Source organism: Haliotis rufescens, unplaced genomic scaffold (assembly GCF_023055435.1).
Source record: "Haliotis rufescens isolate VD_foot unplaced genomic scaffold, xgHalRufe1.0.p SCAF_12, whole genome shotgun sequence".
Classification (NCBI taxonomy): Eukaryota; Metazoa; Mollusca; class Gastropoda; order Lepetellida; family Haliotidae; genus Haliotis; species Haliotis rufescens.
In genome coordinates this window covers 17264213-17279594 of record NW_025963802.1, presented here as the reverse complement: position 1 = coordinate 17279594, position 15382 = coordinate 17264213, and the positions used below count along the sequence as shown (strand labels likewise).

The window sequence follows — 15382 nt, the reverse complement described above, 5'->3', positions numbered from 1 at the left end:
ACTGGGCCACCCATGCCCCCTTGAATACAAGAGTTGTATCTCTTTGATATGATACATGTACATGTATACTGGTTTGAGAATTAGTACATTTGGGCCACAGCGTCAGTGATTATGTCAAGGTACCATACCAGTCTGTCATGGACACTTGCGACATACAGTCTTCTATGCAATTGATAAATGATGTTTGGATGAATCATTGAAGTGAATTAAGTAAATGTTTACGTTTGGTTTCTTCAACAATACAGAATACCAGCATGTATGATTCACCACCAATACTATATTATGAGACCATCATTGAGAATACTGCCAAGCTGGAGGTTCCTCTGGTGATATAGATAGTACACATGTCACCTGGCACAACCATATGTGTTTCACTCATTTAAAAATAGGGCGGTCGGTTAGCCTAATGGTGGAAGCGTTCGCTCGTCACGCCGAAGACCCGGGTTCGATTCTCGACATGGGTACAATGTGTGAAGCCCATTTCTGGTGTCCCCCGCCGTGATATTGCTGGAATATTGCTAAAAGCGGCTTAAAACTATACTCACTCACTCACTGATTATGCATAATCCAAAACAGGAAGTGATGTAAAGCATATTTTCCACACATATCATACCAAAATATAGCCAAACCGCGATAATATAGAGTTGCCCGCCCTTAAGTCGTAATGACAGGTATTGTGTTCATCCAACTCGGTAACGAAAATCAGCATCGATCATTCCTAATTGATGTGTCATAAAAGTTAAACAAAGAACAAGAAACATTTTGCGTGTGACACATTTAATAGGTTAGTAAGCGTGCGCCATTACGATCCATTATGAATTAACTACGGCGATTATATAGCGTACCATTCTAAACACATCTAAAAGGTACTTCCTTACTTACGACTGTTTTTTCAGTTGATCAATAACAGTTTATACCAGGAAAGAGACAAATCAAGTTGGAGACAACATGAACAACCTGCTCATACCAAAGGCTGAGTGGAGGGTAACATATAGTTACTGCCACGGCCCCCACACCCCTCCGTGTAGTTTGGGGTCAGACTTGGGGTCAGCAGGAGGGTAGACAGGGGGGACAGCTGTGCTCTGGTAGTGGGCAAGTCGAGCCAACAGGTTCTTAACAACGCCCTGGTTTGTTGATGACAAGTCCACGTGTTCTGTTGGGTCGTGTGCTATGTCGAACAGCCATAGATTCTTTGCCGCATCTTCCTTTTCAACAATAACCTCCTTATTGAGATGTGGAGGTGGGGTCCAGCTGCCGTCACCTGGGGATTGAAAAATGTTGTGTTTTTGTTTGTTGTTTAATGCCGCAATAATCAATATTCCAGCTATATGACGGCGGTCTGTAAATAATTGAGTCCGGAACAGACAATCCAGTGATAGATATCATGAGCATCGATCAACGCAATTGGGATCGATGACATGAATCATCCAAGTCAGCGAGCCTGACCACCCGTTAGTCGCCTCTCACGACAAGCATAATCGCCTTCAGCCAAGTCAGCGAGTCTGAGCACCCGATCATATTAGTCACCTCTTACGAAAAGCATGAGTTGCTGAAGAGCAGTTCTATCCCGGATCTTCGAGGGTGTCATGCTTTAACCTGCTTTATTACATCAGCTCTCTCAGTGCTGGAACAGGCAAGCTGGTTAGGGTTTCCGGGTGAGAATAGGTCCCCAGCAACCGATGCTGGTAACAAGAAGCAACTAAATGGATCGGGTGGTCATTCTCGGTGACTTGGTTGTCATTGCTCAAAATATCAATCACTGGATTGTCTGGTCCAGTCTCAGTTGATCACAGGCTGCTGTCGTATAACCAGAAAGTAAAGATTGTTTAAAAAAGTGTCTGCCAGGGGCACCTAGTTTGGAATCCTTGATACATCTGTGTATATTTTGATCCCAGTCATCCATATTTCAACTCATCCAAGCGTACTCATGTAAGCTACTATGGGTGCCAAGCTGCAATCATCAACAGGTACAAAAAAGCATGGAGAACTCCATTTGTTGTCACCTTAGCCAACTATAAAAGTTGTTGGAAGAAAGCCAAAAAACACAAAAGTGACACGGGTCATGAGCAGGGATATGGTGCAGAGAAACCCAGGATAAAAAACTCGGTAGAATCTGGGATTTGAACCAATGACCAGTGTATCCTGGCATAACTGGAGGTGCACATTGACAACTGGGCCACCGAGCCCTAGTCGGCTTATATATAGACACATACCATTAAGATCATTGGGCCACCTGAGTGTAGTTATTTTTCAAACGTAGACAAAGGGGCGATAGTAATGGCTGCCGTACACGTGTTATTTTTAAGCATTCTTTATAACCCATGCTCTGTGACCATCAGCCATTTAACACGTTTTGAGCTCCTTTACAAAATGTATGGTCCAAAATTCAATGGAGGTTCCAGGTGGTCAGGAAAAAAATATAATGCTTGTGAATGCGAAATTATCGGACTGTTTCTGACATTCTGAATGAGGTGTCTGTAAGTGTACTAAGCAACAGGTGACAATGAGATGTGTTCAATAAAATCTCCACAATCTGTGAGACCCGAGAAGATCCGGGGTAGAATAGATCTTCAGCAACCCATGCTTTCCGTAAAAGTTGACCATGCTTGTTGTAAAAGGCGACTAACGGGATCGGGTGGTCAGGCTCGCTGACTTGGTTGATGGATGTCATCGATCCAAATTGCGTGGATCGATGCTCATGATATTAATCACTGGATTGTCTGGTCCAGACTCGATTATTTACAGACCGCCGTCATATAGCTGGAATATTGCTGAGTGCGGCGTTAAACAACAAACCAACCAACCACAACCTGTGAGAGATGAACATGGATCATTAAACAAATGTTACCAACTACAGCAAGCAACAATGGATGTCTACATACCTGGATTTCCAGTGATGAGCTTCCAGTTTCCTACTCGTATAGCTGCTCTGATCCGTGTGTCAAAGGTGTTGTTATACAGCTTTTGTCCCATGGGATGAGTCAGAGGGTCAATGTTATGTAAGATCTCCTTCCTGGGGCTTTTCCCACCTTCACTGGAAGAATGGCAAATTAACATGATAATCTCCTTCATGTGAACAAGTTAGTTTGGCTATAATTGTGCGATATGTTACTGTAGTCAAATATTTGAAACCTCTATATTTAAAACATATATTTTAAGCAAAGGATTTCCAACGTAAACTCAAAAGGTATGGAATCTACACTAACATATCTCAACACAGAAGCTCCATATCATTAAGGGTGTAATTGGTTTCCATTTAAGGCCTTATCCTAATTATCATGTTTTACATAATTATACTCTTCAAGAGATAATTCATGGATCATTACCTCACTCGGGATGGTAGGATTGTTATCTACAAATATTTCATTCACTTACATTTCAACTACTGTCCCCTTTTTTATTTTTTTTGCCAAGGCTAGCACTACAAAACGTGAAAATAAATAAATGAGCATGAAAATGTGCATAAACTTATGAGAGTGCTCTCGTGAGCCTGGGGGAACGGGTGGCACAGTCGTCTAAGGCCCCGCAATTAGCTGTGCAGAGTTGCGTCCCTTGGGCACGCCAGAAACCTATGATTGTGGGTTCGAATCCCGGTTCGCCTCGACTATGTTTGTAGGTTTGTCAGCACCATACCTGTGCTCGTGGGTTTCACCGAAGTGGTAAACGTCTGAGACCTGCATTACTTCGGGCTTTCCTCCAACATTAAGCTAACACGCTGTGAAATGACTGGAATACTGTTGAAAGCGGCGTTAAACCCAACTCACTCACTCACTCTCCTGAGCCTCCAGTCTACATTCCTTGAAGGATAATGCATAGGACGTTTTTAAAAACTATTTAATAGAATTTCACCTTTTTAAAAATGTATATTAATGTATCATCCCAGTTGTTATGATTTGCTTGTTTTTGTCCTTGGTAATTTTTTTGAGCAAATGTCTTTCAACCTGAATAACCGACGTTCAATAAATCTTCTTGTATCTTGTAACATTACATTTGGGGAGGGTACCATCAATGGTTGTCTCCAAAGACAACTACACGCCATAATCACAACATGCCAAAATCAGTACATTTTGGCACATTACCCACTGATATAGTGGAATAGTCCAGGAGTTAGGATTAGACGGGGAGGATTAGGCTGAGAAGGATGTTAAGTAGAAGTTAGTTCGTTCAAACAAGTATATTCATATGGTAACGACAACTTAATATAAGTTTGGGGTATCTTTGAGAAAGAATACAAATAATGTCATACATCAGTAAATATGACATTATTATCTTAAAATGGTATTCTTAGCCAAATCTCGGTGAAAATTTTCGAATAAATGTCTTAAAAGCGAACGTCTTCTTAGCGTGTTTGTTAAAGCAAGAAATTGGGAAATTAGTCGTCATTATTTAGCTAAGACTAATCATAGATTGACATATGAATCACATGCTAGTATCGTAGCTGAAACCATTCCCCTATCAAAAAGCGAAAAAATAGAACGAGATTCAGTTGTTTTGGGTGAAGACACAATTAGTGATGATAAAACATCCAATGAGGAGAGGTCAACCCCTTGCAAAGTCAAGAACGAGAAAGTTTCAAAATGACTGGCTGAACGTATTCCAATGGCTGCGACATGTGCGTGAGAATGCAATTTGTTAAGTGACACCGTAGGTTGTATTTTGTACTGTACAACGTGTGAGGCTACAGGAAAATTAAATGGTTTCAGCAAGAGATTATAAACATGCAAAAATCAGAACTTGTACAGAGCATCATGACAGTGCCAGTCACCTTGAGTCACCACTGGTTTAAATGCCCAGAATGGCAAAATATTGAAAGGAGAAGTCCTTCTAAGTACTCCTGATTGAAACATTAATGAGACTACAAATTACTGCTAACATGGCCCTTCTCAACATTCAAATTGTTGTCATTTCTTCAAGTACGTTATACTCAATTGACATCATTGATTTACTCCATGATGACAACACTTGCATACCTGATGGTCGTCCATTGGTCATATCCATCCAGAGGCTTTGTTCCATGGGTGGTCCCACCAGCCACACCCACCAATGTAGGGAACCAATCAGTGACATGGATCAGCTCATTATTGACAGTTCCTTTATGTTTCAGCATCTTTCCATACACAAACCCGACAGCACGGGACCCTCCTTCCCATAATGTTGCCTTCATTCCCCTCAGTGGCCAGTTGTTTGCTCCTTCATGAACCTGACCCCCATTGTCTGAAAAAAAATAAGTATTTGTTTTGATAAAACATCAACCGATGACTAAATATGATGTTTTTTCAAGACCAAAACATTTACCCCACTGATACATGAAGCACAGTTACTTTTTTATGCTAGTAAATAACGTCAATGCCAGAGAATGACAAGTCTTGATTGTCCGCCAAAAACAGATTCCAGTGGAAGGGAAATTTGCGATAAAAACTATATGACTGGGACACTGAAAATCAATAATGACACCAGGTGTTTGTAAAAAGGGTATGCTTGTCCTGCCTTACCGGTAATATTTGCCACTCACCCAAATTGCATGAAAAAGTGTTTTTTTCTTGCCTGATGCTGCAACATGTATTATTATCATTACACCATGAATCATATCTGAACTATGAACTTACTAAAATGTCCAATGGTCTTAATATGTCACAACGTCCATCTTTCATCCACTTTGGACACATAAACAATAAGCTGACTGACTGTCTGATTTATTTACTCAAATGAAACATTACTTACCGGTGGAAAATACAATGAGAGTGTTATCCAACTGGCCAGTAGCAGTGAGAGCTGCTGTGACGTTCCCGATCCCCTCATCCATACATGAGGTCATCCCTGGAAGTTGAAAATAGGAATCAAAATCTCATTCTCAACATTCTCTGTCATCAATCTCATTCAAATCAGATCTAAGTATAACACACACTAACCACCGTGTCAGGGTCACACAATCATCGGTCACAAGGATGAGAAGTCTCAGACTACCATATTGTACAATGCCGACTCGGGTTCAGCTAAAATCGGCGCTGTTCAGCCATACTTTAGGCTGGTCCTGTTAGCAATGAGGCTGTGCCAGCAGGCTCATTCCCACCAATAAATCACCAGGTTAATACAGATCAGGGTTGAACTTGTCATCTGGATTCATGCAATTTGTTAATAACATTGTCACCGTGTACAACTATTTTGGCAGACATGAACAGTGATGAGTAATGGAAGTGGGTGAAGTTGAAGGTCGGGGTGGAGAGATAGTCATTCTGAATATGTGTTGCTGTTATTGGGAAGTTATTTCAAACCAACTGGTGTGCAACTTCAACTTCTTGGAAGATGACTAGAACTGGAGTCCCTGTGGGATATGCACTTCTCCTAGTGGGATTTATCCTGCGTTAATGGAGAGTCAGAAGCCGATACATCACCAAGAGAACTTAAGGACTAGTGTGCAGCCTGCACGTTCTTCTGCTTCGTCTTCTTGTGAGGGTGCGTAGTTTGCGCAGAAGCCTTCAAGGGAGATGCAGCATTTGTCTTCACGGGATCCGAAACATGATTGCTAAGCGCAGCTTGCGTTGATGAGGGACGGGGCGCACATTACACTCTGGTTCCTTAGATAGAAGTGAAGTTCCGGGGTAGAATAGGTCTTCAGCAACCCATGCTTGCCGTAAAAGGCGACTATGCTTGTCGTAAAAGGCGACTAACGGGATCGGGTGGTCAGGCTCGCTGACTTGGTTGATGCATGTCATCGATCCAAATTGCATGGATCGATACTCATGATATTAATCACTGGATTGTCTGGTCCAGACTCGATTATTTACAGACCGCCGTCATATAGCTGGAATATTGCTGAGTGCGGCGTCTAACAACAAACCATCCATCTTAGAGAGAAGCACAACCTGATCTGACACAAACGCTTTGTCTTCATCCTGGTTGAGCGCAGCCTTGGCTTTGGACGACCCTTTGTCCTTACAGTCACCGTCTGAAGGCATGGGGGTGAATGAAAGGTCAGTAAAACGTCTGTGGAGGAGGATGAACATTACTGATATTTTCCTCGTCTGGCAGGGGCGAAAAGGTAGGCCTTGAAGTCATCTGTGCCAAGGTGTTGACATTGTGGGCATCTTACATCTTGCGTGCATGTTCTGGAGGAACACACAGTACAATCCAGGTGAGGGTCCAATGACAAGATGCGCATGTTGCAACAAGCACAATGATCTTACAAAACATATCAGCGAAAAAACAAAAATAACGTCACCAAAGGCAAGGGGGGATGCAATTAGAAGGTAAGGTAAAAAGCGTATCGAGAATATAAAATGTTAGTATGGTAAGGGATTGCTACAGCGATTGTCCTGTCACACTGGGCGAAAAGATGGTAGAGACGATTTGAGCTTGTTGGTCACAAAACAGAAAGGTGTATGTTCCTGACCGGAACACTACACAGGTTTCCACTATGTTTTCAGACGAAAATATACTGAACCGCAAAAGAAACGACACCATGGATAGATATATAAGAAACCTTATTTGTCCAAACACTGTAAAAATACTTTGAGATATATTAAAAGATGAATCTTGGAAAAACTGATCATCAAGGTTGAAATTAAAGTGTCAAATGTTCTTTAAGTGAAACACAACACTAGTCTCTGAGAAAATGGCATCACAAGTCAGTATCTCGTGTGTCCGCCATGTGCATTGATGACTGTCGTGCAACGTCGATACATGGAATGGATGAGGCGGTTGATGAAGGCACTTGAGCCCACACTCTGAGGAACGCCTGACGCAGTTCCGCTGCAGTTGTCGGACTTGGTCGGACGTCATCCAGCCGTCTTTGAATCTCGTCCCACAAGTGCTCAATGGGATTTAAATCGGGACTGAGGGCAGGCCACTGCATGGTTCTGATGCCATTCTGCTGGTGGAAGTCTCTTGTTGCTCTCGCAGTGTGGGTACGGCCGTTATCATGCTGAAACTCGACGTGCGACGACGTGCCAAATGAGGCATGGCGTGTGGTCTCAAGACTTGATCAATGTACCGAGCTGCTGTGACACCATTGCCTCTCCCTGGACCGATGTTCTTGACGACCACAGGGCCGACCCTCTGTGCAAGACCAATTCAGGGCCGACCCTCTGTGCAAGACCAATTTCACCCCACACCATGATGCTCGGACCACCCCACGAGTCCCTCTCAACAACACAAGCATCCGAATAACGTTCCCCGCGACGTCGCCAGACTCTCTGCCATCTGCTGTTGAGATACAATCTGACGATCCTGACGTCGGGTGGTGACCCTTGGTCTTCCACTTCGTGGTCGGTCATCTGTAGTGTTGGTGGTCTAGTACCGTTGTTGGAGCCTGTATTTGGTCCTTACGTGGAAATGCATTGGCTACTTGCCGGGCGGTTTGTCAAGCTTGCAAGCGTCCAAGGGCTTGGTTTTGTGATTTCTTGTCAATCTTGGCATGTGGTAGCAAATCAATAACGAATGAATGTTAAATCTGGGTGGATTTTACTAGGGCAAGAAATGGGACAAGGCATGTGCATTTCGGGTTACCATGGCCGTTACCGTGATGCGTTTGGGCGATCGGTTTTATTGTCATCTGCTTTTTTCATCATCAAATTTCATTTTTCCGGACAATGTAATCTTAAATCTTAGAAACGTTCACAAAAATTACCCAGATATTTAAATGACAACTTTTCATGCAACGTTTCTTGGGGTGACGTTTCTTTTGCGGTTCAGTATAGGAAGAGCAAATGTACTCTGCGCGAAAAGAAACACAAACACACATATCTGACAGCGTGTTGCCGACTCCCATACAAAATTAATACCAATAATGACTGGTGATTTCTGCATGGATTAGGATTGATTTGTGTGGCAAAAAAGAGGTACTGCAGAAATTTGTTGAAAGATGGGGAAAGTGGCAAAAACTCAACCACGTGAGAGCCTGGCGCCGAAACACACCAACATGACAAGCACGTGCAACATCACTTGTTGAGCTATAAACACGTTGGGTATTCATTTGCATGCCATCGCAATCTTATAGCAAGTGAACAGCGAAACATGCCATGACTGACAGAAGCCAAACACAATAACGCCATCGCCCGAGTGTAAACAGGAGAATCATCTGCAGCTGTAGCCAGATTTTTCCATGTAGCACCAAGCACCATTAGAAGATTGTTGGACCGTTATCAGATCTGATTGCTTCCATGGGTCAGCTTTTGACTCTAATTGTGGCCATACAAGATATTGAGAAGAGCATCTTCCCGAGGCAAGAGGGCTAACTGACTTTAAAAGTCCAGTTTCCACCCTTGCCGAACTAGGCTGGAATTCCTGGGCTCGATCGTAGCGCCACCAGTGGCTATTACGAGTTATGTCCTTTCTATGCCTCTCCTATTGACCAATCATACCTCTCGTATCACTTGCAGTTGCTTCAAACAAAATGGTGGCGCCCAGTCAAGACGATCTGATCGATAATCAAGATCTATATTGTGATAAAACGAGTCTTACATCGCGAAGTGCATCAAATCACGTGAGCACCTTGATTAAAAACATGAAAAGATATAGAAAATATCTGTTGACAACGAGTTAGCGGTGCACATGCTTTGCAAATCCTGCAGTCGACCGAAATCTGCATGACACTTTACGAACCGGATTTCGATTTCGGTGCACGATTTTGATTGGACTATGCATAGAATCGTTAGTCCGGCAAAAATGAAACTCAATAATACCAGCCTAGTTCGGCAAGGGTGGAAACTGGACTTTTATAGTCAGTTATCTCTCTTGCCTCGGGAAGATGTGAGAAGAGATGACCTTCACCTAGCAAAGGTGCCAAAGGGACCCTGACTCAATGATAATGATGTGTGCCAATTATGAACAGTCGATTACCATCTGTTGATTATTTATATTATATACATTTAAAACTTATTTTATTCATACAATTGTCACTCTTATACAGGAATTTTAAACCCTGCACTTTTTATTAAAGGTAAAATGTTACTATTCCTGATTATATTACCAGCATAAGTGCGTCTCTGCGTGTCCTGGATATGGCTGTATTGGCTCAAGTATTTGCCGGGAACCTGAAGGGGGGCGTGCGTTGATTGATAGGCCAGGTACAGGAAGAATGGCTGTAAACAAAATATCAAGCATGATCAGTCGAAAAGAAAACGACTACAATCACACTGGCAGACAAGAAAGTCACCACACGGTCCAACTGATAGAAACAAGGACACTATCACATTAATTTCAGGATATACGTTAACTAATGACAAGAAACTCGAAGAGAACTGAAACGATCCTGGTGGAACTTGCACCTACTTTTGACTTATCATGATTCTTGATCACATCGACAGCCTTCTCTGTAAACAGTTGTGTTGAATAGCGACCACTTTCGTTGAGAACTGGCTTTAGATTATCACGAAGGTCAGTGCCACACAAATGGTAATCGGTTTGGTGGTTGTCACAGCGGTGGTGTGTGTAGTAGTCCTCACTACCAGTCAGATAACCTGCAAGTAATGGAAAAAAATATTTGAAAAGTCAAAATTGAATATATACTTTTAACATTAAATATCTTGAGCATCGACAAGCACAGTCGCCTTTACTTGTCGTAAGAGCCAACTAACGGGATCCGGTGGTCAGGCTCGCTTATATTGAACAGTATCATTTCATGATCATAGACCGTAAAAACAATTTGTGATACGATATGATGGTATTCTCAAGGGAAGATTTTCAGTCCCGAGTCTGTCAAAAGTGTAATGGACCCTTGAAGATCCGGGTTAGAATAGGTCTTCAGCAACCCATGCTTGCCGTAAAAGGCGACTATGCTTGTAAAAGGCGAGTAACGGGATCGGGTGGTCAGGCTCTCTGACTTGGTGATGCATGTCATCGATCCCAATTGCGTGGATCGATGCTCATGATATCAATTGATTATTTTACAGACAACATATGTACATTTTAAACATTCAAACTAAACATGCATTAATTAAACATTAACTACGGTAACGAAATTGATGATCGGTACTCCTTTGTGCTCGTTTCTCCTCGTTTCTCGCCAAATCCCGTGTCAATGAACCGTGTTTGAGCCCTGACTGGTCCCGGGAGCGCCACGAAAGATTGTTAGACGAGCCCATTTTCAAACAGGGGTATAGGTATCAAATAAATACAAAGTTGATTGATACGCGTATCGGTCTGAGAGGACGTCGGTTTATAAGTTGGCACAGGACCCTAAATTCCGTCTTTGTGAGAGAAGTCAGAACTTGGGGTTCTTGGTCTTACACCTACATCATCCCAAGAGCTCAAGGCCAGGCCTTACATACGGGGCCGAGTATTGATATAGGGGTCAAGGTTTGATATGGGGGTCGAGGTTTGTTGTGGGGGTCGAGTGATGATATGGGGGTCGCGGGTTGATAAGGGAATCGAGGGTTGATATGAGAGTCGAGGGTTGATATAGAGGTCGAGGGTTGATATGGGGGACGAGGGTTGATATGAGAGTCGAGGGTTGAAATGGGGGTCGAGGGTTGATATGGGGGACGAGGGTTGATATGGGGGTCGAGGGATGATATGGGGACGAGGGTTGAAATAGTGGTCGAGGGATGATATGGGGGACGAGGGTTGAAATGGGGGTCGAGGGTTGATATGGGGGACGAGGGTTGATATGGGGGACGAGGGTTGATATGGGGGACGAGGGTTGATATGGGGGGTCCAGGGTTGATACGGGGGACGAGGGTTGATATGAGAGTCGAGGGTTGAAATGGGGGTCGAGGGTTGATATGGGGGACGAGGGTTGATATGGATGTCGAGGGATAATATGGGGACGAGGGTTGAAATGGGGGTCGAGTGATGATATGGGGGACGAGGGTTGAAATGGGGGTCGAGGGATGATATGGGGGACGAGGGATGATATGGGGGTCGAGGGTTGAAATGGGGGGGGGGGGGGGGGGTGATCGAAGGTTGATATGGGGTATGATATAAAAACTTTCATATGAGAACCATATCATATTCCATAACATCAAAATTTAAAATGTTTCTATGTGCAAGTGAATAAAATACATTTTCACCTTGTTTGAAAGACATTGTCAAGGAAAAACTAGCCAAACAGACATGACATTAAGGGACGTAGCTCCAATTTCTGGGCTAATATCGATCTCCCATTTAAAATACATCGACAAGCCACATGATGATGTGATACGAGTCTGGTTGTTACACCCCCTGTGATATAACCTATGTTGGCTCTATCACACATGCAAATTGCCTCATATCATCGATAAGCATATATGCTCACTGACTCAGTATATATCATGCTTGAGTTAGAAATGTATAATAACATTATATCATATGCTTGATAACGACATGACGAGAGCATTTTATCAACAATCTGTTTTTATATGAAAAGTGTGCATATTACACATACCAGGACTCTGATTTTGATCATTCACCTGACAAAATTATATATATATATATATATATATATATATATATATATATATATATATATATATATATATATGGGACACCACACGACAAGATTACAAATTTAAAGTCACTGAAACGGTATTTCAGCAGAATGATTAAAAAGTGTCAATGTCTACTCTTTGGTATAAATACCCGATGGCCTGGGCGCCTAAGGGAGTAAAATGTATTGAATACCCAACGAAAACCATCAATACCCAATATGAATGAAACCTTTCGAGCCATTGAGTATTTACTCGAAGTTATCTGGATCCCTGATTTGATTTGTCTGTGGATTTGGGGGATCATAACACTTTCGTTTGTTTGTTTTTTTTGTTTTGTTTGTTCAACGCCGCACTCAGCTATATGACGGCGGTCTTTGAATAATCGAGTCTGGACCAGACAATCCAGTGATTGACATCACGCAATTGGGATCGATGACATGCATCAACCACGTCAGCGAGCCTGACCACCCGATCCCGTTAGTCGCCTTTTACGACAAGCTTAGTCGCCTTTTACGGCAAGCATGGGTTGCTGAAGACCTATTCTACCCCGGATCTTCACGGGTCCATTACACTTTTGACAGACTCGGGGCTGAAAATCTTCCCTTGAGAATACCATCATATCGTATCACAAATTGTTTTTACGGTCTATGAAATGATACTGTTAAATATTTATGCTTTATATATTTTCTTGGTCACATCATGATAAGGCCTGACTACAACTTCTTGTTTTTCTGATGAGCTTTCAACTAAATTTTGCAACTCATATGAATTTGTTTTGTGTCATTGAAAATATGATACTTTGAACATCTTTTGCATGCATTTATTTCAATAAAATTCACTACAAGATGATTTGGGGTAATCAAGTAAACCCTAACAGTTTTTCCTCATTTCAGATGGTATCATTGTTTATCACTAGCCATACCTAAAGTATACTTCTTTCCTTACCATAGAATGAGTTGAATCCCCTGTTGTTAGGGAGGTATGCGTTCTTGAAGAAACCTAGATGCCATTTGCCAACAGCATATGTTGAGTAACCTGCTGCTTTGATTCTGTCTGCTATTGTGGCGCTACCCAATGGCAGGCCGAAAGGCTGAGAGGCCCAGATGATGCCATGTTGTAAACCAGTGTGAATCTGAAATCAAAACTAACAAAAGTCATCACAGTTTTTTACCTCGTGCACAGAAACTGCTGGGAAAAAGAAATACACTTGAAATATGGATTTTATCCCAACATTCCTAACGTCATCAAAATGTTACTAGGCTGAACACAGTCACCGAAACAGTGCAAACTTAACGTCCAAACACAACCATGAAACCCGTATCAAATACACCACTATATAATAACTACTACTATTTCACCATCAAACATGGGTGTATACTTTGTTTTTCCCGGCAGATTATATGAACATTAAAATTGAGATTAGACGCACATAATATCCATTGTTCACAAAACTGGTGCTTGTTGGAATTATTGAAGCTAACTTACTATGCATAAGCACATACGTAAGATCTATCTGATATTTCTGTTCTGATATAAACAAAATCCATTTGTTTGAGGAAATGCTAAATACTGACATGGCCTGGGTATTTCATAAAACTTGTGTGCATGTGTACACCCACACAAAATGCAAAATGCTTTTTCATACTGGTGGATGATACAAATGGTATCCACACAGAGTTAAAGCCATATAAATCCTCGGAGTTTTGAACGCAACGCCATGGAAAGCTAATCACGTCTTAATAAAAGATGTCATTTTTTCGATTCCTGTTGTTTTCGGCGACTCGTATCATGTTGTTATAGGCGACTCATTTCATCTACGATGTCAGATGAACGAAGACCTGTCCTTATATTAAGAGTAATGGAACTGGATTCTCCATCAGAACATGAAGAAAATCGCTAGGACCTGAACCATATGTACAACATGAATAACGCGAACAAGAAAAGGAAAACTGATTCAGAGGTGAAAATGATTAGAAGATGGATGATGATGGAAGGCGGGAAGCGGGACGTTTTGGAAATCGACGGGAGAACTTCTTGATCTCTACACGGCAAGATGTGTATGACAGTTCGGTCAGTATGAAGTGACCAAAATATTATAATAATGTCATGCCCCGTATCATCCCCTGATTCATACCTGACCTCGGCCTTGCAGCCTCGTTCAGATAGAGGTGTATCGGTTGATATGGGGCTTGACATGGCTTGATAATCTCTGTACGTATATAACTGTAACGGGTAAGGAAAATAACTGACCAACCTGGTACCTCCCTGACATGAACTGGCTCCGTGTGGGGCTGCAGATTGGCTGGACATAATAGTTTTCTAGCTTCACCCCGGCTGCAGCCAGCTTGTCAAGGTTTGGAGTTTTTATTTCCGAGTTGTGATACCCGACATCATGGAATCCGTAATCGTCAGCGAGGATGAAAATAATGTTTGGGCGACTTACGCTCGCTGACCAAACAGTGCAGCATGCACATAATAGCAAAATTACTGAAAGATGCATGTTTGTCAACGTATCTCAAGATGTGTCGAACGCCCACATTTGTTTAGACTTTATAGATTGTGATCATGTGACAATGTTTGATCATGTGACTTGTGCGCAGTCGAGAGCAGCACACTTCATAGCACTGTGTTGTGCAGTGTGCAGTGTGCACTCGTCACCACTCACGGCTTTCCGTAACCTACAAGAAGTATCCTCCCTCCCTCGAAGGTCGCCATGCGTCGAAACGGCACAAGCCAATCAGATGCGCGTCAGTACAGGGGTACTTCCATCGATATCATCCAAAAGTATTATAAATTAATTTTGACAATATGCGTTTGTATAAAAAAAACTGTGGGAAAATGTGGATTGTCAGTTCCATTACAGAAATGTGTTATAAATATAAATGCTGTTACCTGTAGAGCTATGTTGGATGACAGATTCAAATGTACAAAACTAGTGCGTTTGTTTACATTCACGAAACGGTTCACTGGGCTGCGAT

The 15382-nt window shown here is 42.3% G+C and overlaps 1 protein-coding gene across 1 annotated transcript; it reads right to left on the bottom strand.

The window, feature by feature from the left end:
- Positions 1-773: 773 nt before the first annotated feature.
- On the bottom strand, positions 774-14982 carry LOC124145692 (arylsulfatase J-like). The gene is made up of 8 exons (XM_046515574.2): positions 14659-14982; positions 13350-13536; positions 10270-10457; positions 9968-10079; positions 5722-5817; positions 4971-5214; positions 2883-3034; positions 774-1261 (listed from the first exon to the last, which is right to left on the bottom strand). The coding sequence occupies exons 1-8, from the start codon at positions 14902-14904 to the stop codon at positions 996-998; spliced, it is 1491 nt and encodes a 496-aa protein (XP_046371530.2). The 5' UTR covers positions 14905-14982; the 3' UTR covers positions 774-995.
- Between the last annotated feature and the right edge of the window lie 400 nt (positions 14983-15382).